The sequence below is a fragment of the Streptopelia decaocto genome (assembly GCF_964273445.1).
Source record: "Streptopelia decaocto genome assembly, chromosome: Z".
Classification (NCBI taxonomy): Eukaryota; Metazoa; Chordata; class Aves; order Columbiformes; family Columbidae; genus Streptopelia; species Streptopelia decaocto.
The window spans coordinates 8,008,471-8,035,847 of NC_138657.1; the positions used below are offsets into that span (position 1 = coordinate 8,008,471).

The 27,377-nt window shown below is 39.1% G+C and overlaps 2 protein-coding genes across 4 annotated transcripts in view; both read right to left on the minus strand.

Annotated features, from left to right (window-relative positions):
- Window positions 1-1,821: 1,821 nt before the first annotated feature.
- Window positions 1,822-18,104, minus strand: FAM151B (family with sequence similarity 151 member B; the record flags this gene model as incomplete). The annotated part of the gene is made up of 6 exons (XM_082075154.1): window positions 1,822-5,862; window positions 6,466-6,548; window positions 8,442-8,577; window positions 10,656-10,873; window positions 14,860-15,025; window positions 17,876-18,104. The coding sequence occupies 6 exons, from the start codon at window positions 18,102-18,104 to the stop codon at window positions 5,711-5,713; spliced, it is 984 nt and encodes a 327-aa protein (XP_081931280.1). The 3' UTR covers window positions 1,822-5,710.
- A 1,225-nt stretch (window positions 18,105-19,329) lies between these two features.
- ZFYVE16 (zinc finger FYVE-type containing 16) overlaps window positions 19,330-27,377 on the minus strand; it is a 28,559-nt gene continuing 20,511 nt past the window's right edge. For all 3 annotated transcript variants that reach the window (XM_082074788.1, XM_082074787.1, XM_082074786.1), the window contains 7 exons: window positions 26,450-26,554; window positions 25,440-25,590; window positions 24,166-24,246; window positions 23,464-23,626; window positions 22,549-22,654; window positions 21,984-22,148; window positions 19,330-21,097 (listed from right to left, as the gene is read on the minus strand). In XM_082074788.1, the coding sequence (XP_081930914.1) occupies window positions 20,936-21,097; window positions 21,984-22,148; window positions 22,549-22,654; window positions 23,464-23,626; window positions 24,166-24,246; window positions 25,440-25,590; window positions 26,450-26,554 (933 nt within the window). In that variant the 3' untranslated portion in view covers window positions 19,330-20,935. The remainder of the gene's footprint in view (window positions 21,098-21,983; window positions 22,149-22,548; window positions 22,655-23,463; window positions 23,627-24,165; window positions 24,247-25,439; window positions 25,591-26,449; window positions 26,555-27,377) is intronic.

Genomic DNA, 27,377 nt, shown 5'->3' on the forward strand with positions numbered 1-27,377 from the left:
AAGGAATAAAATTCCAGTTTTTATGACTAATTGTTCTGATAAAATACCCAGCTGTTAATCCTTTTAAAAGACAATAGGTCTTATACTGCTTCACACAAGTTAACTTTACTTGCCTATGTGTATATATATACATTATATATAAACATATGTATGCAAAATCCCGTTTCTTCGAAGAAGGACACTGGTTATCCGATCAGGTGTCTCCTCGGCCAATGATGCCTTTGGCTGGTTGAAAGCAAGCGCAGACCTCACAGGAATGTCCTTGGCTTCAGCATTTCAGACAATTAAAACATAAGCCCGCTTCTTTTTGCTGGTACAGAATGAGCAACAGAACCCTAGGATTTCAAAAGCAACAGAGGCACTCTGGCGATGGGACAGTTACTTTGTACAGATTCTTTACTTAAACAAATTCCTTGCAACTATCTGTTAAAGCTCAACAAAGATTAAAGTAATTTGTAATAACCAAACCACGTGAATTACAGAAGAATTACTTAAACCTCCTTTTGCATCCTCTACGATGGCGTGTGCGAGGTAGCAGCCGAAATGTGACATTAAATAATAAAAAATAAATCTAAGCTGAAAGGAATTCCTGGAGGTCTTGACCAACCTCCAGCTCAAAGCCAGGCTTGCCTCAGCCATACTGCTCAGCTAAACTGGGACTAAACTGGGACTCAGGAAGCTAAGGTATCAACAGTTCAGCACTCCCGGATTCAGAGTTACCAACATGAACTCAAACCTACCATTTTAAATTTAACCACAAAGACGGGATCCCCTGTGCCAGCACCACACCACGGATCTAATGTTAATTCAGAGGCAGGAAAATAAGTGAATTTCTGTTCAGCCATTTAAAAAACGTGCTAAGATCTTAAATTAAGCAGTGAAGAATTTTTTTTTTTTTAAGAATTGTATACAGTCCCATTTATTCCCAAATTTCTGAAATCCAGATGCAGATGCATGCTGATGAACTGTAATTAATTCCTGTATTTTTTCCCTGAAGGCACCAGTTAGTAATTTTGAACACTTTAATGAGCTGCAAGGGTGGCACGACTTACAGTTTTCTCTCTCAAAAGCTAGTCCATTTCAAAATACAAACATGACCTGTACAGACATTTTAAAAACACAATATTGAGAACACCTTTTAAAAACATTTTAATTCTGCTTGGACTGACCCCACTCAGATTATGAATGTGCATATTCAATTTTTTTTTCTGCTATAGCAATGAGAGGAATCAAAATTGGGCAGTGAAAGCAACAGCTATGACAGGAGGGTCACTGAAAAATTCAAGGGAAACAAACCAAAGTATATGGATATTAAAAAAACAACATACGATTTACTCAAAAATTTAGATGTTCAAAATTCAGATGACGATAAGAGTACAATACTTTGAATTGTACTGGAAGCACAATTATGGGTTTTAATGAACAAGCCTGAGATGTTATCCCCAGCTGCTTTTTGTACCAATCTGCCCAAAGTTACTGCTCCTGTATACAGGAACACTGACCTTAACACCCCAGTGCATTTTGGAGTGTGATGCTGGTAAAATGGTAATAACAATTACAGTAATTTGCAGTAAAAAGGCATATCAGATGTAATAGTAGGTAGAGGAAGGTGGTAACATCTTCACTGCAAAGACGTGCTAAAACTTGTCCATCGAAGCCCTAGAAGAGAGGCAAAGAACTAAAGGATAACAGAACACCCTCACTTTTGCATATAGCACAAGATTTATAGGTAAAACTCTTGGTAAAACTGACAGTATATATAACAAGTTAATACATAGAAGATAAGCCTGTGCATCAGGGAATCACACTGCATAGGGGAACAGGTATTCTTACAACAAAAAATGGTGCAACTGAAGAATAAATATCTGGGAGCATCAAAACACAACAAAAAATTGGTTTTCAATTAAAATGCCAAGAAATGAAATAGTTTTGTGGTGGGAAAAGGTTTCTAATACATACATACATACATACATACATACATACATACATACATACATAAATCTCACGGAAAAATGTTTCTTTAAAAAATTGTCCAAACACTTCCAAATATATATTTTTTATATTAGTACTTTTATTAAAAGAAATACTGAGAAAGTTGAAAGAAATTTTGAATCAAGTAAAATGAATTTTAGAAGAACATTGAATCTACAGACAATCTCCTGATTCTGGAATATTATGTAAGATGCAATTAATAACAAGCGTTCTCTGACATTTAAGAGCAAACAAAACCCAAACCAGCCCAAACATTTTTATTACCCGAACACCGTAATTTCTACATTTTTTCTTGAAGGACAGTGCCATTTCATCACCAAATTATTAAATGAGTTATAAAGACTTTCTGTGCGATTCAGTAACTCCGTCTTATCACCAATAACATAAATTCCTGATGGCGGGCTGCGGGGGCAGAGGTTGATGTAAACCCAATTCTGCATGAGGTAATTCGGAAGGTTCAAATTGAGATTCCAGGGGTGGCTGCACATACATTGCTGACATGAAAACGATGGTGTGTTTGGGGTTTTTGTTTGTTTGTTTGTTTTTTAGTCAGAGGAGGCCAAAGCTGAATAATTATTCAAATGAACAATGAAGATGGGAGACAACTTCTTGTAAAAAATGCATCTCTGGGGGCATTTAAACAGTACAAACCTCAAAAATATCAGCTTCTGTTTTGCTTTCATCAGTAAACTTCCACATTACTGCAGGATATCATTGAGTAGTTGTGCAGGACTCATGAAGTCACTTCTCTTCCACAACATGTTATTTTATCTATTTAGAAAGGTCAATCAAATTCAAAGAAAAATAAAAACTTGAGCTACACTTGCAGTAAATTAGAAATGTTTTATTAATCAGTTAACTCACTGGGACATCCTGAACAATACCTAACTCCATTAAAGTCAACCAGGTTTTCTTGTAAGAAAGACAATTAAGTCTCAAACCCTGACAGACATGAAGAAACACTAAGAGAGAAAATAATTTCAGAAAGAGGTGGCAGAATTTATAGCTCCTAAATGAAGTTTTAAGTACAAGGCACAGAACTGCCACTGGGTTTCATCTCACGTTTATTATCTTATTGTCAGCCCCACAGTTACACATCTTATTTCAGAAGGAGAGTGTTTGTATGAAGACTGGCATGAAAGCAGCGAAACAAATTCCAATTAATTTATTTACATGAAAAACCAGACTGACATAAACATCATCACAGGAAACTAAAATCCAAATAAAAATAAAAAAGAAAACATTCAGAAACTCAGATATATGGGACAATCCATACAGAATAATCAAATTTGCCATATAGTCAAACCTTTCTGTCACTGCAAGAATGCTTCATGGAATTAGTTTCCAGCATTTTATTTAATCTAGTTTTACGTGTTTCATCACCTTAATTAATTTTTCTGGTAATCCAGATCATGTCTTCATTTTATTTTATCTGAATATCCCTGCTTATTCATATCCACATATATTATTCAGCGATATATCTTTCATGATGCCTGTACCCTTACAAATACTTCTGACAACTTCTGATAATGTTTTTTACTTAAGAGTTTAACCAGTTTTAAGAAGTCCTAATACTCCAGGTGTGAACTGAGAAGTGGGAAAAAGGTTTCTAAACAACAGAAAAGTTTTTCAGTATGAACACAAAAAGGCCCAACCAACTGAAGGATAAAATCTCACAAGTTGATAAACTTAACCAGTTGCAACGAGGAGCTGAAACAGATCTCGGAGTCCCTGCCAGTCCTAAACATCTATTTAAATTGTGGAACAAAAGGACAAGAAGATACTCTTGTCTTTGAATCTTTTAGAAGTAAATGTGTGGCTAGAAAGTGTTGCTGCTTCTGAATGACTGACAATATCTTGAAAAGAAATCTACACTCGGCCTAGAACTAATAAAGTGTTTAATAAGAATAATACAAAAAATGCCACGATCTTTAACGGCATTTTCATTCAATAAATAACACGACTACAGTGTCCTCATGCTATTTCCTTTATGTCTCTCAAAAGTAAATGTTATTGCAACACCTGCCCACCCAATTCATTTTAGGTAATGCAGCTAGGTCACGTTTGATCGCTAATGCTGGCTGATGTCCCCGAAGCGCTTCTTGTTCAATGGTATATCCCAGAATATAAAAAACTCCGAATTATACTGTTTCTTACTGATTTACTGTAGATGCTACAGATTCAAAGCAATGCCTATAACTCTGGCTTAACTGGAGCTTTGGTCAGTCTTGTACCCTGTTCTCCCGGAAGGGGAGCTGAGTGGAAGGGGCATCACCCAAAACAGACACCCCGTGATGAGGTCTGTTCACACAACAGCTCCTGAACCTGTGGTAGTCAATATGGTCTGTCTTAGAAAAGCGTCTTTGAAGTATTTAAATTATTTTCCATAGTTATGATGTTAGGAAACAGTTAATCCCTCCTCCTCCCACATACAGTAAAGAGTGCAAGCAAAGCTCAAGGAAAACATAAAGAACTGAGAGGTTCAATCAGTTCAAATCAGATCATGTTGTCACAGTGAATTTAAAAATATATCTCACAATTCATTAAAAGGTCACACTACCAAACTTGACCTTTTGGTGGTTATCACCATTCATACTGACTGACTGTGTAAATTAATTTAAGTACCCTGCCTAATTATTCCAAGTATAACTAGATGGTTTTCTTCCTTATTTGGAAAAATATTGCCTAATTTTACCCAAGTATATCTTATTCTTGAAAGTATATCTTAACAAAAATTATGAAAGCTCTGCCCCTCAATAATGTAAAATAACTATTAGATAAACCTGGCAAAGGAGCTTAAGTAGCAACCAGGAATCTTGAATTTTACTGGCTGCATGAAATCACCATATTTCATGATCTAGGATTAATAAATATAACTAACTTTTCTACCACAGTTGTACTAATACTATTAGAAAAAAAGCTGTAAGAACCAGAAAACGCTGTAATTAACTCTATAGTTCTAACAGCCTGTTCAGTGTTGTGCAAAATGTCAAAGTTTAAAAAATTAATGCATGTGAGAGGAATGGGGAAAGGAGGGCAAAGAGACAACTCTTCACAGAGTCAGATTTCATTTAGAAATCAAAATCTCCTGTGTCATTGTGAAAAAAAAAACAAAATGTAGCATTTGGCAAAATATGACAATACACAACTTCTATCTCAATCTGCAGAGATTTCAGTATCTGTATTCATTTTAAGGGATGCAGAAGCAAGAGAGCCAAAAAAAATGCTTGAAATGAAAGAGGTTGGGCTCCTTCTGCAGAAAATAAACGTTTGCAATGATTTCAGAATTTTTCAAAGGCAACATCAACTTTTGAAAACTTTCGAAATCATATTCTGAGAGTTAAAAATATGCGCAATCCAGGAGAATGTAGCAAATAACTGTACTTTCACAGAAACGTACAATCTTCGCCGTAGGCACTAATCACTGTGCAGCGACTTCATTCCTAGAGCCTCTGGCTTTCAGAAAGATGGCAGTGCAACATTTTAGGTAACTCCTCTTACACTTTAGTTTAAAACTCTTGAAAGAGCCACCAGCAGTTCTCTATTTTATAAACCACTACAGCTCTTTTGGTGCTGTCTCTGAGGTGTATCTCACGGTAATCCATCTTCGTGCTTCACGTACAGGACAGGATCATTCTTCATTTCGGGTGTTCTGTTTGCCCCAGCACCTCCCGCGGTGCAGAGACAACTCCAGCTCAGCAGCTCTCGGAGTGATGACTCAGAAAGCACAGAGACAAGCCATGAGGTGGAATTCACAATAACCATGCTGCGGAGAACCTATTAGTTTTATCTGGTAAAAATAACCTTTCTCTCTGGGATGCGTAGCATCACACACCCGGCTCTTCACATCCAGCAAACAGAATCTGTTGACTAGGAGTGAAAACATTATCTAATTGCAATAGCATTAAAAACTGAGTGTTTCTAGATGAGCTACAAAATAACCACTTTGGGAACTGCATAGTTTTGTACTTAAGATAGTCTTGACTCTTTTCCTCCCCTGTAAAAAGCGAAAACAAGTTTTGGTAGTGACTGAGTGTCCCACAGATTTTGGCTTAGACAAAAGCAGTTAGCAGCAAATTATTTGGTCCTCGACTGTCCACTGGGCCATCCTCCCTTTTATATGCTTGCAGGGAAGAAGTACTATATTTAGTTAACATGAGCGGAATTTACTACACACCACTGGGTGAATGAGAGGAAAATGCATATGGCAAGTAACAATTCTGACCTCTTAAAGGTGGCATTAAAATTTCTATTTGGGAAGCCTTTCAGTAAAGTGTTATACAGATACCACGGCTGTGTTCTGTAAGATTATTTTGGGAAGGAAAATGTATTTCCCTGAGCAAGAAATCTTCACACTTGAAAAGGCTAAGTATTATAAGGTCAGAAATTGCGTGCTTTGTATTTTCTATTCTACTCCTATGGCCTTTTTGAATTCAGAATTTTGTGGCTCCAAGATGTCATAATAAACCCTACTTTTATCAAAGTTTTCTCGGATGTAAAGCAAATCTTCTACAGAATACACATCTTCTTTTCCTGTCCAAACAGTGAGGCTGTAACTGTATTAAAAAAAAAAAAAAGAAAAAAAAAAAAAAAGGAAAAAAGCAAAAGAATAAAAAGAGAGAAAAAGAATATGTTATTATCTTAAGATAAAGTGTGTAAGACACTGCACTAGCAGACTCCTGAAAATATTCAGGACTATGGTATCTCAGTTTCAGGAATGTAATTAAATACCAAAAACTTAATGTCGTTTAGATTTCAAAGGTAAGCAACGAGAGCTTATGAACCATCAGAATTAACAGTTTAATATGTCCCTGCGTTCCTCACCCTGTACACCCAGGTAAGTCACCACCCTGGATCTCTGGCACCACCGACAGCGCTGCGAGCCCCTCCAACCCCATTGTTACCACAGGAACTCCAAGTTAATGGGAAAAGCAATTTCTGGATCGAAACGATACCCCAGAAACTGGCATGATCAAACACATCCTGGTTTGCACAGAATGCTCGGTACAGGCAGAGCAGCTGAAGAATACGCCTGATAGTCTTTAAATAGACCTCTGTTTGACACACAAAAGCTAAAATTTGTAGAAGTCTACTCCTTTGACACATTCTTCTTTCCTCATTACAGAGGTAAGTCACACAATTTGGCCCCAGTTCTCGCTTCTAAGGCTAAACTTGCTAGAAATTCCCAAAACTTTGAAGGTGGACATTCCTGCACCACCCAGAACAATTTATCTGTAGCCTGGTCCTTGTGTGAACTGTTCTGCCAAACCTAGCAAGGACTAAAATAAAAACTCTTAGGCCGATATTCAGCAAAGAAATTTACCAGGCTGAGCATTTAAAGTTTGACAAAGTAATAAACAGTTACAAGCAGAGCATTATAACAGAAAATATGAGGCAATGTCAGTGATTTTCACACCGTTTTGTCACCTAATACATGATATGTAACAATACCATCTGATTAACTGAATATATCTTCTGTACGTTACCACATACACTTTGCTCATTAATTGCACAGACTTTATTGCAACTCTAAAAAAACCCTGAAAAACTTCGAAGTATCATTTAAAGCTAAAAGCATTCTGCTCCACAATCTTCAGAATTTAGTTGTATGTCAGCAAAACTGGCTCTGGAATTTGTGTCTTCTAATCATGCCACTAAGAAAAACCAGGATTTTTATGCTGAGGTAAAAGAGAAAATCCTAGTATTTCAGTGGGAATAACGCTTGGATCCAGTGAGAACCTATTGGATGGTTGATGCTTAAGGAACAACTTTAATAAAGTGTAGGTTGGCAGAGTAGGTGATAAAGATGAGTTAAAGATAGTATGTACAAAGCCCGTTTTATTCCATTATATGCAAATAGCTTTTTTTCTATGAAATTGTTATGCGTCTGTGAGAACTATTTTTAAAAATAAATACTAAGTCAGTGTTTGGAAACCTCTGGAAGTATTTCAAGTACTTAAGCAAAACCAGCTTTGTAGCATACTCATTAAATTCTAACCTAAAAGTCACCATTAATGTTTTATGTCACTTTATTACAGAAAATATAAATGCTGAATCTAATAAAAAGTATCTATAAAATGTAAGTATTTAAATTTAATTAATTCCAAATTGTAGCATCCAACTACTTGGTCTAACTGACTACACTAGTCTTACGAAATGTTTATAGTGTGACTGGATTACAAACCTACACAAGATTCCCTACCTTTAGTAAGTAATTTTAAATGAGGCTTTTGGAATTTTATTATTTTAAATAAAGGAATAGTGACCACTTCTGTGTGACAACACAATGTAGGAACTAAATGAAATACAGACCTGAAGGCATAACCTAGAATAAAAAATATTGTCACTGTAACTGGCATAAATACGTACAGATAACTGTGCTATATTTAATTTAAACAATTATGTGCCTTTGCAATAAAGACAACTGAATATAAAGGCCTCAAACTTACCTATCCGACTGTTGCATTAACCAGCACAGCTCAGACACTGACGGTCGCACCAATGCTGCTCTAACAGGGAAAGTTACAGGCTGGGAAACAGTACTGCATATCTGAGCCATTTCCTTCACCATCGCCCAATCATAGCCTACGATAAAGACCACCGATTAAAAAGAATTATTCACTAATACAATCTGTATACAGACACAATAAATTCTAGAATGGTTAGGCTGCAAGATAATACAAAAGCAAACACTGGTTTTGTGAAAGTGATGTAACTCTAAACTGAAATCGCTAAATCACTATTTAAAAAAATGTCATTGTCCCAGAGGAGAAAAGTAATACTAACATGGAAAAAATGAAGTTATTTTGAAAATCTTTATTTCTCTTTATCGCAGTGTAATTTTACATATAGCTACAGAATGTGACATTTTCTAATGTCCAGGAAATTATCTCTTTGCTCTCTCTCTAAAAAGCAATGTTGCCATTGACTGCAACATGGGCTAGTTTTAACTTGACAGTGACGCTTAAAAACCAAACATTTGGAAAAAAATTGAAAAAAAATCAAATGAATGCAATAGAAGTCTTTAAGCTAGAGAGAAATGAATAATGTAAAATGTTATGTACTTAAAAATGCTAAAACCAAGCAATCTAAAACACTTCAAGTGCTTGCTGTTGAAATGTTTATAAGCACTGGAGCTATTTAATATTCTCTTATTTCTACAGGCTATGAAAATCTGAACTCCAATAACAACAGTTCATTTATTTTCTCAAGTACAGGTTGTGACTGAAAACTTAAAGCACCAAATGTTAAAAAACCCCAGCAACTTGCTGAAATCAGTAAAATACACTGCTTTTCTCATGTCTTACAGTATATGCTCAATTAGCATTACTATAAACTTAAATTTAGAATGGAGATAAAGTTATGTTTATTAAAAAAACCTCATTACAGTATTTCCAGTACATGATTTCCAGCAACTTTTTACTTCACTGAAAATACTTTAAACTACTTCTAAAACTTTTTACTTTTTCTAAACTACTTCACGATTTAACTTACAGTTTAGTGAAGTTACTGTATAACATGCAACAAAATCCTCATAACACAATATTAAATCTTAGTAATGAAGAATTAGCAATTTAGAAAGGTGTATAATTTTGCTGTTGTAGTTACAGGCAACACTGGTGAGGACTACGCTACTGCACACAAATTACGTGCACTGGAGTAAAACACGCTAATAAAGCAGCTATGAGAATTATGAGAGGAAGCCTGTGAAAAAGACCACAAAATAACAGCTACATGTTCAGGACTGAAATTCAAGTTAGGGATTAACAGTAAGAAACCACAGTTAGATTCTCAAAACTTAGATTTAAAAATGTTACTAACATCAATAAATTGGGAAATTGACTGCAAAAACTCAATTATTCAACAGAAATGAAAGGTTAAAAGCAAAGTGGACCTAGAATTTTATTTCAGTTATCTACTGCACAAGCACACTTGGAGGGTTTTAAACTTCCAGCTAACCTATTTTGCTTCAGGAAATGTGCCAGAATTCCAATTACCAAACCAATCCAGTCAGGATTCAGGGAGCAGATGACCTGGAACAGGGTGTAAGCAATTTGTCCCCCAAAATTCCTCAGCATGTGTGAATAAGTTGAAGAACAAAATACTGTTTAACAATTAAAATATCATGGTTTTATACAGTTCCGCTGCAACTAAAACACTGACCTAAATGCTATGAAACAGTATAAAACATACTCCAATGAAGAAAAGAATTCTTCCTACATTCACTACACTACCTGAAGGGCAGTTCTAGCCAGGTGGGGATTGGTCTCTTCTCCCAGGCATTCAGCAATAGGACAAGGGGGCATGGGCTTAAACTCTGCCAGGGGAAATTTAGGCTGGATATTAGAAAGAAATTCTTTGCAGAGAGAGTGGTCAGCCATTGGAATGGCTGCCCAGGGAGGTGGTGGACTCGCCGTCCCTGGAGGTTTTTAAACTCAGGTTGGACATGGCATTTAGTGCCATGATCTAGTAAAGGGACTAGAGTTGGACCAAGGGTTGGACTCGATGACCTCTGAGGTCTTTTCCAACCCAGTCGATTCTGTGATTCTGTGACTATTATTTTCGAACTGACTGGGTGGCATAGAACTTATTCTGAATCCACTGTTAAATGAATTTGAAGAAAACAGACGTTGCGGCGTAAAAATCAAATTTTCCATCTTTACCTCTGTTGTGTTTGCCAGGGTGCCAGCCAGTTGTCCATCCCAGCGATAAGGTCACATCTGGGAAGAACGAAGTGACAGTGTCGAGGAATCCTTTAGCATCCACCGCAGCGTTACTTCCATTAGGTCCCGGCAGGATGTCTGCGTTGATCCAAACGGGTCGCCTCAAATGCTGCTTCACGTGCTCAAGAAGCTCCAGGGAAGGTCGGACGGCTTCTAGACTGTGTCCAAAACACACCGGAGAGACAAGACACTTCCCTCAGACCCAGGACGGGCGATGCACAGCGCTTGTATAGATTGATACGTTAATGAAACTGTCCCTGTAAGCCAGAGAGCAAATGCTGAGGATCTTTTCTACGATAGCATCAGGTGACTATGCTGGCGTGAAGTGCTGCAAGCCTCCTGTCTCCCTGTGGCTCAACACGAACTGCTTCGTGGCTCTTATCTCATCAATCTTCTGACTGTAACCTGTTAAGAATTGGATATTACTGAACACTTGGGAAGGATTTTAATAAAGGAAGCCACTGCAGGCTCTAACACTTTGGCTTAGATTAGACTAATGGGCTGAAGATACCTGAAAGCCACAAATACTACCATGAATTTAAATATATTTATTCGATTTACTCGTCCCTGAAGTTTATACACTGTTCAAAGGGTAAAACTAATCTCTCTCAACCTTAACAGCACCTTAAGTGGTTAAGCTTCTGTCTGTATTTCAGATCCAGTTAACAGACAGAAAGTTCGCTTCACAACCGTGCAAGATAATGCACCCGCACTAGGAGAATAAAAACCCAAAACCTTAACATTTTCAGGCAACTTATAGACTGTAAAGTCACCCATCTGAAAATTTTATCCCTGATCGTGGGTGTTCTCACAGCTCCAAAGTGTGGCATGGTGGTGGTATGTGAAGTCTGCCCATCAGGTATTCATCCTACAGCTAGTTTTTAAGTATGAGATATAGTCAGTAGAGGGACCAATGCAGCATCTCTTGGAAGCATTTAACAAAATATCTTAAATCACATATTCTCACTGTTCTCTCAAAGAAAAAAGCATAACTAGGATGCAAAAGATAACTTTTCTCTATCCTAACAAAACTTTTGAAACAGCAGTATCAAGGAAGGAAAGGAAAAGTGGTATAATGGGGAAAGGGAATGAATGCCAATAAAATATGTACTTTTTCTCTTACAGCAAATTTCTATATAACCTTCAGGAATTTATTATGGTCAGGGTTGTGATTTCCTTACTAATTAGCAAGGATCCGTGTTTCCTCCTGCAAGTCGTCAAAAGTTCTGAATAAGTTCTGTTCTCTTCCTCAAAACCTCGCAGTGACCTGATAAAGAGCTGAGCCAACTGAAAACTCTTCACGCTGTTCTGCAGGGTCAAATTTCCCTGTTCAATTCCTTGTTCAGCAGTCTGTGAATGCAGGGACACAAAGCGGTAAAAAACTATTCTCACTGTTTATTAGAGACGGCTAAGTACCAAGCTATTCCCAAACCTCGCTCACGATGAGGTTGGGTGGATCGTGTCAGGATTTGCAGCCAAAAACGTGAATGGCAGCCAGTTGTTACATTAGGTTAACTACAAAGCCAAATCCCACCTAGAGCTGCCCCTGTTTTTTCCTGTGAAAAGTAATTTTAACTTTTGTACTGTTGAGAAAGCTGCTTATATTGGAAGGAATTCCACTACACACTTCCAGTTAGTATTAGCTCGTCTTGGAGAAAAGTGAGTCATAGCTTGAGTTAACATTATTGACTTCAGCATTTCTCACGTTGTCTGAGCCCAGAACATTTCACATTTTCCCATATACAAGTAAATGTCAAAAACATTGGAATGCCTTCCTTTTTACTACAAAGTACAAGATAATGTAAAGAGAAGAAAGCCTAAAGCAGCATCTCTTGAAACAAACAACAACAAAAAACCCACGGACATAACTGTTTTTATTTCACAGCATCTGGAAAATTCAAAAGTATTGCTGACTCCATATTGAATGATTCTGGCATTTCTAAAGTGGGACTCTGAAGTCCTTTTGCAGAATAGATTCATTTCTGTAGATAAAGCCCGCAGGAAATGTGACTGTGTACTCAATCATACTGACAGAGTAGAAAAATACAAAATATATATTTTTAAGCACTGTTAAAATAATCTTCAAAACTTCAGCAATGCCATCCAAATAAATATTTCTCAAAAGAATACAAAATTGTTTTATCACTCATTTGACTATATCAGCAATGTGTGGTTGTATTTTTAAAATGCTTTTATGCAATTAGACTTCTATGATGCAACATAATTTTTAAAGCTTTTTAAAATTACTCCACTTGGCTGGAAATTCCTTGTGGAAAAATGAGAGTCGGATATCTTAAAATTGATTTAAACAATAATTAAAATACTCTCCTGCATACAAAAAACCAAAACAACCAAAACAACAACAAAACCAACTAACCAACCAACCAACCAACCAAAAACTAAAAACAAACAAAAAAACCCCACAAAGAAACACACAAATAAAACAAAACCCAGCCAACCAAAAAAAAAAAAAAAAATCAAACAAAATAAAACCAGCCATCAACAAAGAATTCCAAGCAAACATCTACTTTCCTTGCCCTTTCAGTTCTCTGGTGGGTCAGATATTTACAGATTCCTTCTAAAAGGATTTAGCCTGCCCACATTTTTTGTGTTTTCATGACCTTTGACAGGAAAACTGTGATTGCATGATACAACAGATACAAATCACTTCTCATTTTTCTGCATTTCTATAGCATTCCTCTCCTTGCGTGGAAAAAAAAACCACAAACCTCTGGGAAAATGAAGATATTCATGGTGGTATGGGATGACATTTCTAAATTTTTACGAACTTCAGCAGACCTGAAGAGGACTTGGCTTTTCAGCAAGCTTTTCGGAAACTCCCTGTAAAACCTTGTCGCTTTTATTCCCCTTCCAGGGCAGAGCAGGGCCCAGGGAAGCGGATGCCAGCAGGAGGGCCCCGTGTGCTGCCAGGCAGAGACCCGGCGGCTCGGCCCCTTGTCCAGCCTGGGAGACACTCTCTGACTTCACCGTCAGAAATTGTCTTTCCCAATTTCTTTGCGCAAGCAGAAAACTCACAGGCATTTCCCAGACATGCACTATCACTTCAGTTTCCCCAATGGGAAAACATAGCTCTAGAGAATGGTGTGAAAAATGCAGTTGTGATTCATGCTAAGATGTTTAATGTTTACAGGTATAACCAAATGAGGCACGGACTCTGAACTTGGAAAAGGGAAAGGTGGTTAAGTTCTATGTAAAAAGTTATGAAACTTGTTTAGGAAGTTATATTGATAGAGGGAACTGACATTTTAAGAGTTAAGCAACTATATAATGAGGGCCAACTAACAAGCTAACATTTTAAACCACATAATTAATATCTAGTTTAGAGCTGTATGTAACTAATTGTGCTAAGAAGTTTTACAGCACCAGCTGCAACCTTGAGGAGACAAGATAGCCAAGATTTACAGCAAAAAGGGGGCGCCAGTCTGGTTCCAGTCGGTTTGGTAGCTTGGGTTCCAGCCAGTTCCTCCTAATAAGCCAAAGGTAAAAAGTCCACTGTGACGAAGCTGAAGGAGCCTTCATCCAAAGACCCCCAAAAACCCCTCCTCAAAACCACCAAGTGACACTGCGCAGGCGCAACAGGGGAGGGTCAGGGAGGGGAATATGTAAATGGTTACCTGAGACTCATTTTAATAAAAAAAGCAGGAAAGGTCATGAATATGTATAGGCATTTCTGGGGTCATTATGAATATGTAACACCATACTGTATTTAAGCACACTTCTTATTGTTAAAAGTGTGCATGTTGGGCGGAGCGAATCCCCCGCGCACCCAGCGCTGTTTTGCTTATGCTCTAATGAACACACATTTAAGGAATACAAGGAATTGGATTAAACGTTGTTTATCCATAGAAAAAGCGTAAGTTATTTATTTCAATGGTAACAAATTAATTTAATATAAAATAATTATTTGTAGTTCAAAACACTTTTAAAGCTTTTATTCTTGACATGCACTTAGTTATACTGATTACTGATTATGATTCTGCATTTTCTGTTCAGGAAGGAATGCATTACACTGAATTTTAAAATAAGAAAAATTTGGTCTACCACCACCATAGTTAGTGCTGCCTCTAAAATTATTCATTAGTCACAACCCAAAGAATATAAAAATCTTTTTGTCTTGAGATACCTCTTAAAATCCAGTTTGATGCCTTTATCTGTGTTGACAATCTCCTTTAGCCATTCCTGCAGTGTGCTGTCACTGTCTGTTTCGGGAGGGTGAGCCATGATCGGTTCTCCATTCCCTCCCTCACCACCACGAAGAAGAACATCTGCTTCTATCATATGAACATCACCTGTGGATTTGAAAATAAATGCACTAATGGAAGCACATCCAATAATTCCAGTGTCTGCTTCAGAGTCGCAGCGGCAGGGCAAATCTTTCTATGCTGGCCTGTGCACATTCACCCTGTCACAAAGATCACCAAGTGAATTTATTTGTGTACTTCAGTCCCTAAACTCCTCAGAAATCTACAAGCATGTGAAAAGTTACTTTTGTAGATACAATTGGACAAGCAATCACTTGTTTTTTTTCCCAGAGGAACAGCAACATGAATATATCCACTCGTGCTACATTTCAAATATTTTCCTCTTATTACCAGGTTCCAGACAGCCTTTTAGACTAAACGTGACCAGAAGATTTTAACACTGTTGGAGACTGACCTGTCCCTTTGCCCCATTCTAAAATTGGAAAAACCCATCCCACTCAAATCTTTAAACAAAATAAAGTAATTCAGCCAGCAACATCTGCCACAAAAAGGCGGCTGAAACACAAGACAAGTCAGTGGAAATTTTAGGAATGCTGCAAGATCTTGAGAACAGGTTTCTGTAATGAGAAGCACCCAAAAGCCTGGGCAGTGCTACCAGATTTGCAGATAATTCAATACAGACAGTTACTCAGACTGAAATAACCATTTTAAAATATAATGATTATACAGTCAACAGAAAGCGAATTACATACAAAATTACAAAAATAAATTACATATTTTTCAATATTCACATAAATTAAGTTAAAATTCACTGAAATAAACTGGTTGCATATAACTTGAAATCCTTTAATCGTCTTTAACTAAATGGGACAGGAGGAAGCAGTAACAAAACTGTCCTGTAGAATCCAAGAAGTATTAGAGGGAGGGAGGGAAAGAGGGGAAAGGAAAGGGAAGAGAAGGATTTTTAACCAGGTAATTTCCATTTTCTGCTTTCCAGAGTGGGTCCACAAGGAGAAGTGTCCACACCCTGGGAAAGGGGACCTTCCGTGACACCAACCAGGGAAGAACAGGGAGAACCTGTCGGCTGCTGCCCAGGCGGGTGTCGCAGGGAGCTGTGGTCCTGTGGTCCAACCCCAGCGCTACACCCCTGGGACACCGGTTTGACCTGCAGCAGAAGCTTCTGTGTCCCCCTGTGCAAACACATAAATTGAACAACACCCCAGATGAGCCTGAGTGCGTGAAACCAGCAAAATCCTGGTGTTCATGGAGTTTTACAGGAGGGAAAAGCAGACCCTAAAACAAAGAATGGGATTCAAAGAGAACAGGAACCGGTTACTTATGGGAGGAACTTGAAGGAAAATACCCAGAGATAAAGCTTGAAGAGCATGCATGTAGTAATAAACCATAAAATTTAGCAAGGACTAGTGGTGTGTTGTGAACTTTGACGAGCTGTGCTCATTATAAGTTCATTTTAATTACAAAACCACGCCTCCTTGTCGAAAGCTACCCACCTCCTGAAGACCCCTGCTTGTAGCAAATGGGGCGCAATGAGAGACATTTATTACAAATTCAGGCTTCTATTTATACTTGTTAGGATGCTTGCTCAAGCATTACTGATTTGCTGAGTTATGCATTACATCAGCGATACATTTTGCGTTCCCACCAAAGTTGCTACCATAAAAGCATTCTTTGATCTGCCACAAGATACTGCGCTGTCCTTGATGTATCGATATGTATCAATCTCTCTGGCCTTAATGTATCAATCAGTGTGCAGTCCTTGCCGCTTGTATTTTTCCACTAACACTTGTTCCCATCGTGGGCTCTGGTAGTTTCTCACAGGCTCATGTCAGAATACTGTCACACCCGCTCACTAAGCATGCGTGGAAAATTTTATGTTTACCATTTAAACCGAGGCGAGAAAAGTTTAGAGCAATAGATTTAAGTAGACATAAGCATATGTAAATATTAGGAGTAGTCAAATTAAGATGTATAAATGCATTATGCGACTGTTTCCTGGTGTGCCAGCTTTGCCAAAGATCGCTCAGCGCCTGTTTCTGCGCCAAAATGCAAAAAAAGCGAACAGCGCGACCCCGTGTGTGAAGTGGTACCTGCACACGGGGTGACAACCCTGACTTTTGGGATGGCGCCACCTCCAAACAGAGTCGCAGAATGTCAGGGATTGGAAGGGACCTCGAAAGCTCATCCAGTGCAATCCCCCCATGGAGCAGGAACACCCAGATGAGGTTACACAGGAAGGTGTCCAGGCGGGTTGGAATGTCTGCAGAGAAGGAGACTCCACAACCTCCCTGGGCAGCCTGGGCCAGGCTCTGCCACCCTCACCATGAAGAAGTTTCTTCTCATATTTAAGTGGAACCTCCTGTGTTCCAGTTTGTACCCATTGCCCCTTGTCTTATCATTGGTTGTCACCGAGAAGAGCCTGGCTCCATCCTCCTGACACTCACCTTTTATATGTCTGTAAACATTAATAAGGTCACCCCTCAGGCTCCTCTTGTCCAGCTCCAGAGCCCCAGCTCCCTCAGCCTTTCCTCACACGGGAGATGCTCCACTCTCCTCAGTATCTTTGTTGCGCTGCGCTGGACTCTCTCCAGCAGTTCCCTGTCCTGCTGGAACTGAGGGGCCACAGCTGGACACAATATTCCAAGTGTGGTCTCCCCAGGGCAGAGCAGAGGGGCAGGAGAACCTCTCTGACCTACTGACCACGCCCTTCTAATCCACCTCAGGTACCATTTGCCTTCCTGGCCACAAGGGCACAAGTGCACAAGGGCAACCCGCGTCCTACCGGCGGCTCGCAGGGGCGAGTGGCCGCCCTGGGTCGAGTCTCGCCCGGAGGACAAAGCGGGAGCGCCCGACGGCACCACCAGCCACCCCGCTCTCCGTTAACGGGGGCAGGGCCGCCCGCCAGCACCTCACACTTACTTCTCGCAGCCTCCCGGGCCCGGGCCTTGCTGTTGGCGGCGTGGAACCACCTCACGGCGGCCGCGTCTCTGGCCCCGATGCGCCCCGATCTCAGGAAGTGATCCACCGCCGGCTCGCTCCAGGCCAACGGAGCGCGCCCCTCAGCCCCGCGGCCCCGGCCCTGGGCCCCGCCGCCGCGGGGAGCGCCGGTTCCCGCCGCGCAGCTCCTACACTGCGCCTCGGCCGCCATCGCCGCGCCCGGGCCCGCCCCGCGGTGAGAGGAGGGCGCTGCGGGGCGGGCTGAGCGCCGCCGGCTGCCGGGCTGGGCCCGCGGGGCTGCGGCCGCGCTCCGGACCGGGGAAGGGCAGCGGGGCCCTGGCTGCCGGCGGGACGCGGAACCGGCGGCAGAGTGCACTGTCAGCAAGTTTGCTGATGACTCACAGCTGGGAGGAATGGCTGACACGCCAGAAGGCTGTGCTGCCATCTACCTGCTGCCATCTACCTGTGCTGTCTCTACCTGGACAGGCTGGAGAGTTGGGCGGTGAGAAATTTAATGGAATATAACAAGGGCAAGTGTAGAGTCTTGAATCCGGGCAGGAACAACCCCAGGTTCCAGTATAGGTTGGGGAATGACCTATTAGAGAGCAGTGTAGGGGAAAGAGACCTGGGGGTCCTGGGGACAGCAGGATGACCATGAGCCAGCACTGTGCCCTTGTGGCCAGGAAGGCCAATGGTACCTGGGGTGGGTTAGAAGGGGGTGGTCAGTAGGTCAGAGAGGTTCTCCTGCCCCTCTGCTCTGCCCTGGGGAGACCACACCTGGAATATTGTGTCCAGCTGTGGCCCCTCAGTTCCAGCAGGACAGGGAACTGCTGCAGAGAGTCCAGCGCAGGGCAACAAAGATGCTGAAGGGAGTGGAGCATCTCCCGTGTGAGGAAAGGCTGAGGGAGCTGGGGCTCTGGAGCCTGGAGGAGACTGAGGGCTGACCTCATTAACATTTATAAATATGTAAACGGTGAGTGTCAGGAGGATGGAGCCAGGCTCTTCTGGGTGACAACAAATGATAGGACAAGGGGCAATGGGTACAAACTGGAACACATGAGGTTCCACTTGAATTTGAGAAGAAACTTCTTCATGGTGAGGGTGGCAGAGCCTGGCCCAGGCTGCCCAGGGGGGTTGTGGAGTCTCCTTCTCTGCAGACATTCCAACCCGCCTGGACACCTTCCTGTGTAACCTCATCTGGGTGTTCCTGCTCCATGGGGGGATTGCACTGGATGAGCTTTCCAGGTCCCTTCCAATCCCTGACATTCTGGGATTCTGTGAGTCCAGCCCAGGCAGCATCTCCCCCTACCCCCCCAATCCCGCCTAGGGCTGCGGTGGGAAAGGTGCCGTAAGTAAAATCCTCAAAGGGTTGTGAGGTCAACACACATCCCCACAGTGTCATCTTTCTTAAAAAAATAAATAACCAAACTCAGATATCAAATATTTAGTTAACTTTATTGATCTTGACTTAACATTAGTAGTGGGTGAGTGGCAAGTCACCTGTTCCCTTGGTCACCTCTGCTGCTGGTTGCCCCATGCAGGACAGGACACTTGGGACAACAGTCAGCAATGGCTGTTCAGCCTCCCACTGGTGCCTCTTTTTAAGCAAGGACATGTTTTGTTTCTGCTTCTCCAGAACTGCAGTTTGTCTCAAGTTACATTAACCAGCTCAAATGCTGCCTCAGTTTCCTCCAGGGAAGGATCCTGAAGCCTGAACCCTTCTAGGGCTGGTACTTTGAAGCACAGGTAACCACAGAGCAGATGAGGTTAAGTTACAAATTGTTTTTGATACAAAAACATGAAGTATCCCCTATTAGCATAAAGAAGGCATCAACATTTTTAATAGTCTCATTATAAAATTGTACCAGCATTTTTACTGAAAACAATCTGTATCTTGCATATATATAATATTTAGTTTTGGTTCTGTTCTTGATCAACAGTTGTGTGACAGTTACCAAACCCTGTGGTTCACCGAACCTCCATACAAATCACATGCATCACAAATACATAAATAGATCTTAATGACCCAATATCAAAAATACATAATATACAAGATCCTCAGGTATACTAAAAAAGAAAAACAAACAAACAAATCAACCTGTTCATGAAAATTCACACTTAATACATCAATTCTCCCTGAAAGTAAAGGTGGCTACTCAGAGGTGACAAAAGCAGTAGATAGGAACAGAAAAGATATTGCAGAATTCTTGTCTGATTTATTGCTAAATGTAGATTACATCAACAGTAATCTGGTTTATTATTAATCCTTGAAAGGTCAAATTGTATCAGGACTTCTGAGCACAAAGTAAAGAAAAGATACCACTATTTATAAAAATAGCATCAATTTAAGTTAGATAAATTCTTATAAATACAAGAAAGAAATGCGTTATTCTGTAAAAAAAATAATTTAGAGCATATGTTGTTCCTGAAGCACCAGCACAATATCCTAATATTAAAGGCTTCAACTACAAAGTCTTCATATAAACATACCTACAAAATTCTTCCTCACGCTGACCGTGAACACGTGTCAGAAGGCATGCAGCTGCATTTCATACTGACACATGAAATTTGCAGTCAGCTACAAAAGATCTCCTCTTTGAATCTCAAATGGCAAGAAAACAGTTTTGTGCCGGCTTCTACTTCAGCGTTGAGCTCATTTGCACATGGAAAGCACACACTGCGGAGATCAGAGGTAACCACAGCCATTTTAGTAACTCATTTATTTGAGGTTAAGAGGGAAGACAGTATGGCTTGAAGTTACACTACATATAGTAAATGCTACAACTGTGTAAAGAGGTAACAACAAAACCTGCCCTCTTCTGCATCTGTATTAAGTGTAAACTTTCAGAACTTTAGGAAAAATTACAAACTACAATTCTTCCGTGATGAAGTAACCAGAGAGGATTTGACAGTTTTAAGAAACAGTTTGAAAATCTATTTAAACATAACAGATTTATAAACTTTAACATTTTTAGTGTTTGTAGAATTATAACTTTGGTGTTCAGATCTAGTAAATCAGTATATTGCCTGTATTCAGCATCATCAAAACAGATGTTCTATAATGAAAAATATTAATTCAATTTTCAGTGGTAGACTGGTAGGATCTGACATTCCACCATGAATCACAGGAATCAGAGCACTGTCCAGTTCGTTCAGATAGTTCTGTGGGAGAAGGTGACCTTCAGATCCAGCTAAGTACTCAACCTAGAAGGAAAACACATCCATGATGATATTAAAACTTCTTGTATTAACAAGACAATATAAAATTGTGGTATCTTGGTAAAAAAAAAAATTTCAGCTAGCATGAAGTGACAACATTCAAACACGGACAACTGGAAGGACTTTGTGGTCAATCATGACTGATTAGGCTTGCTATAGAGAAGTGTACATACTCCTGCATTTACAGGGCCCCAGATTCTGTGTCCAAGTCTGCTCCAGTCTGATGTCCAAGGATGACCTAATTATATCCTAGTATCACAATTACTATTAGATTAATTACAAAATATGCTACTGAAAACTAGATTTTTCAGGACTGTGTTTCCAGCTTCTCTCAAAAAAGGTAAGGAGGTGTAACAGAATGCCTCCAGAGGCAAGGAACTGAACTGCCTGACAGTTTTGTAGTCTTTTAAGGAGCACCCCATACTGGACAGCCTTGCCTTCCCTCATCCATCCTCAGCTGAGCAAACCTGTCCTTTCCTGCTGTACAGATTTTGGTGCAAATATCCCTTACATGAGGGAACAAAACAAGCTGAAAACCTCACACTTTGAGAAAAGCATTGGAAAATTAGCTCTTTGTGTTCTCTAAACTGACTCACCTCGGAGGCAGATGAGTGTCCGAGAGGGTTAGAACTAGGGAAGGACTGACAGTTTACAGCAAGCAACTGTTAGGGAATTTAGGCAGAATAAGGAAACAGGAGTATTCCTTTTAAGAAACACTAGTCATTAAGACAGCTTCTTCATGAAACTTCATTCTCAGTCTGGATCCAAGTAGGTCAAAAAACTAAACATATTCCAAAAGAGATCTAAGGTCTTCACATGAAAGAGATTTTAGCTGAAATGGGAGTGTCTGCAATAAAAGTTGAAAGATTACCATATCTGAGTCAACAGAAACCCTCAAGCCGATCTTACTCATCCCATTATTTTTCAAGGTTTTAAGGTGCGGGCAAAGAGCAGTACTGCAGGCAATAGCAATCTCTTTAGCAAACTGTTGAGGAACTGGACGGGATAGTTCATGGTCCTTCAGGAAATAGTATACCTGAAATTACAGAGATTTCAGGACAGTCAGCAGCATGGTTTTATTACAAGTAAAGAAAAGAGTAATTCAGCATACACATAATGCAGAAGAGAGCAAGTGATAATGCTTTTTTACTGGCAGAGTAGTATCGAGTATCTTTAATCAAAACACTTAAGTGATCATGTGAACATCTACATTATATATTTGTAGAGTTATCAGTGCTACCAGACTTTGTCTTTTTCAGAGCAGAAAAATGAAAAGTATGTAAACTTAGAAGAGCTATGAAGAACATTTTAGGTATCAGTATGGTTACACACCAAATAAGTTAGTTTCTTTAGTAGTATCACTTAGTACAATCACATTACCACTTAATTATTCTAAAGAGTAGCAAAAAGGCTCAAGAACAACATAATTTACTAACTTTGGTACACTTCAATATTTTTCCTTCTCTTTCAAAGTCTCTGCCTTGTGGTATCTTTTCACCCAGAGTTCCTTCCATCGATATTCCGTCAACTGGGCTTAAAATTCTATGGAAAGTAACCGTATGATTAATAATTAAAACAAAACTTTATGATTTAGATTGAATAACTTGTAAAAAATTATGTTCAGCCATCCTTAAAGGCTATTTAAACAGCTTTACAACAAGATGTAATACAGGACTTATAGCATCTGTATTTTCATGATGCAAAAATAAATATCCTAAACAGGGAACAAACAACACTTAACAAAAACCTAATCTTAGAGGCTGAAGAAATCATCTAAGGTAAAGCCAACATTTGTTCTATCTGGTCACAGAGCCACAGACCAAGACAAGCCCATGGACTGAGAAACAACTTCAGATGAGACAAGTTTTGAGTTAGTTATGTACAATTAGAAATTTGAAGCTACATAAACAAGCATTCAAATCACATCCAATAAAGATGTCTTGCATCTCATTTTGCTTTGTTGAAAGCAGCGAGTAGCCAAGGGCAGTTCTATGCATTTTCAAGTACCTCCCCTAACAAGGAAACTTAAAGGAATTAACTGCATCCTCACACAAACTGATTAATGATTTGATAGAGGATTTGGAAAGAAAATCTGGTGGTTTACATACACTCTGTCAGCTTTCCGAACAGAGAAAACAGTATTAATTTTGGTGAACTATGAGCAAAATCGTTCTGTTAGTGACATCTAGAGGACTGCAGGTAGGTTACCATTCTACTCCCTTTCAGGTTTCAGTATCAAGTACTTTCTTTCAATAAAAATAGCATAGTTTAATTTCAAGAAATCAAAGGTGGATATTTGAAAACTGGGAACAAGAATTATCTGAGATGTTTTTCTTTGGTAAAGCATTTACCCTTCGTTAGTTTTTTCTTCATCTTCTACCCAGCAAATATCCACATATTCTTTTACGTCTCGTGTATCCATTTTGCCACAAGTTATTTTGAAGTCCTTCTTGTCTCTTAATGCCTGACACAGGCTTTCCATCATTTCTTGCGTTATTTGTACCATTAGTCCATCTAGAAGAAAACCAGTTGAAATTCCAACTTATCTACAGAAAGAGTAGCACAGCTTTTTAGTAGAATCTTAGCTTAAATCCTAGTGGGACCAATCTTCTCTTGCAGCTAGTCAAATGGACTCCATCCCCCAACTACAGCATTAAATGTTGTATGCAAGAGGAAGTAATGAAAACTTTATGTCTTAGTTCTGTTGACAAGAAAAGATCAATTCTAGACTAATCTCAGAAGGTTTTTTGCATACGTGTGTCAAATTACGTATTTTGTCAATGCAGCAATGAGTATAGTTCCAGAAATAGGCAGCCATAAAGGAAAGACTTGCATTAATGCAAGAAGAATTAAAACTTAGTAGGTTTTAAAACAAGTAGGTGAACTAGCATTTATTTTTAATACAGCATTTGTTTGCAGTAGGTTTTCTACAGAGTTGAAAATCCCCAAAAGTTTAGCTTACTGATGAACAAAGATATTGCACAAGACTGCTGCTTTTTTTTTTTTTTTTTTAAGTTCTCTTAATAAGAAACCACATAGGACAAAACTCTTACCTTCAACTATATTGGATTTAGCTAAAAATCCTGAAGATGTTTTTAAGGCTCCATTAAACACCACAAAACTTGCACCTGTAACTAGAAAAAGTAGGGACAAAGTGAGCACCACTTTATATCACCCAAATTTGTAATACTTTAGCATTTAACTTGCATTCATTTTTATAAAGCCAGGTAAAAAAAGGTACTACGATACTGACAGTGCTAAGACAAATCCCTTACTGACATGATTATATGAAACAGCTCTCTAAATAGAGAAGACTTTTTTTCTAATCAGACCTTGTTAAAAAAGACCAGCTTTGTTAACTTATTTGGTGAGTGCACACAGTATCCTTTTAAGATATTGCTGGCAAGCTAACATAGGCAAGACAGAGCTCTGCACACAAAGAAGAGACAGATCAATAAACAGTGGTGTGGTAGTGGTGTTTTTTTTTAAAGGGGAGTTAAAAAATAAAATTAAAACTGACATGCCACTCAACTTTTGAATGGAACTTATTTACAGAAGATATTTCCAAAGTTTAGATCATTTTCAGTGTTACTAAAAGCAACAGAAAGAAACGATGATATAAGTGAATTTCTATGCCACAAACCTTTGAATACATTTGTTTGTTAACACACAGTGCTTCAGACAGAAATACACTAAATAGCAATGCTCAATGAAGGACAGAACAACCTTTCAGGTTGACACTGGAGAGGGTAAGAATACAGCCCTGTCAAGCTGTAACTCTCCCCAACTTATGGGCCTGTTGAAAAGCATGACCCATCAATAGCCCAGACACAGATGCATTACTGCAGTACAGCTGCATTACTTTCAGAATCCAAAAGGTACCTCTGCTCTCTTATCTCTACAGGTGGTTGTAGTAGTTTGCTAGGTGTTGTATAAGAGGTACTCACTGTTATTGTATTTCCATACACGCAGTTATTGAGACTATTTGAGTACTACGTAAACATTTTGCCCAATTCACACTAAATTAAGACTTTGAAATATGCAAAGTATCTCGTATCTGAAAACACAGATTATATTAAAAAAAATCTGGAAACAAAGAGGAAAAAAGCGTTAATCTCTATTTAACGCTTTGTAAAAGGTAGCCAAGTGATCATACAAACCTGCAACATTTTTTTTTTTTTGCATTTAAATTACCTTGCTGGTTGAACACTCAACTTTGTCTCAACAGTTTTCTGGGAATACATATTTTCCTTGCAGCCCAAAAGTGAACTTGCATTTCTGCTCTAGAAATGTGATTTTTCTCCAAAAACCAAACTAGACAGCTTACCTTTCCTAGGGTGTCCAGTAGCACTGATTGCTTGTGTGTCATAAAGACCATGCTTATTCTGCACACATACGAAGTGAGAATCTGCTTCAGTATTAAAACTTGCTCCAATACTAATTACATGTTCATTGGAAGAGTTTATCACCTTCATTACCTGTCAATGCAAAATTTGTCACTAAACCGACAAATCTCATTATGCAGTACTCATTTTAAATACAAGACTTTAGAAAAATCCAGCTCTCAAACCAAATTCCAATAGTTATTAATTTGGTCTATTCCAAAGAGTTTGAACAACACCGTTTACCACTACTAGGTGGAAGAACACGAAGCATGATCAAAAATACTACTTCAGTAGAGAGGGATTAGTAAATCCGAGTATCCCTGGACAACATGAAATATCAGAGTTATAGAGGTTTTGTTTGTCTTAAGGCTAAAATATGCATTAAGCCTCATGAAGTCTACTATTCACTGTTTGTTTTTTTGTTAAATCTTAAGTAAATAAACTGTAAAAACTGAACTGGCAAGACAGATTTTTTCAAGTTTTAAGCAAAACGCCACTAATAGGAATTGTGTAAGAAAAGCTTGGAAAATACATGCTAAAAGATTTCGAAGAAACAGCTTTTTTCCCAACATTTAGCAATTTTCCTGAAGCTCGGTTTTCATTCATCATTGTCCACCTTCCAACACATCTAAGAAGAAGGAAATGTGCGTTTGGAGAATTTCATGCCCTCCATCCATCACATGCTTATGCCAGTTTGAAGTTCAAATAGCAAAGTTGCTATTGAGTTGCTATCATGTGGAAAATCCACTTGCAGAACTGCCTGGAAACTGATTACAGAATAAAAACATTACAGCCTCTGGAAAACAAACAACTCAAACAACACCACCACAAAAACAAAGGGAGGAGAGGGTGGTTCTTGAAGAGTTCATGTTAAAGATGTGACTGGTATTACACAGAAAATAAAGATTAAAGCAGTTTGGATTAGGAAGCTAATCAAGATGGTTTTACTCACCTCATTATACTTCCTTAAGGGTATTTTAATACAGCTCCTACCCATTTCCACATGAACAAATAGGTTGTCTATGGTAGGCAAAGTATACTGGTAATTTCTAAGGTCCTGTAACAGAAAAAGTTATGTTAGCAGACAAGTATAATTGTCTTACCTTTTATAACAAATACTACCTACACAAAGTACTTTACATACATCTCTAAGATTTCTAAAGACAAATGACATTAAGGGAGGCTAAAGACCTAGTGATAACTTTTTTCCTATTGTGATGTATGTGAACGGTACCTTATCAAATATATAAACAAATTTATAGCACTGACAAGGTACCTCTGTTTACCAGTGGGTTATTTAGGCTATGGCTACTTTATGCAGATTAGGGTCTTGATGTTTTAGGCAACAAAATACTTCAACACCCTCTCTCTGACAGAAACACAAACCACAGAAGTCACCATCTAGATTAGTTTCCAGCCTCACACCCTGGCCCCCACAGCTCTAACTTCTTGAGTTATAAACTGAATGCTGCAGTGTTTCTTATACTCTTCTCTAACTCTGATGGAGTTACCATCCACCATTTCAGCCACTTCTGCAAAATTTTCCTATTCTGTTTTATTCCAGAAGAACAACATATAATAAAGGAGATGTGTAATAAAGGAGAATGAGAGCATTTTAATTCAGTTGAAGAAAGGTTAGAGAAGGCTTTTATCACCAGCCGAGCCACATAATCAGTATCTTCCTCAATCAGCACAACTCTATAGCAAGAATCACAGAATCATTTAGGTTGGAAAAGACCTTTAAGATCAAGACCAACCATTAACCTGGCACTGCCAAGTCCACCATTAAACCATGTACCTGAGACACATCTACATGTCTCTACATTAAAGTTTAGATTAAAACTCCTGCTGCACCAGGAGAGGTAATCCTGCCAAGGAGC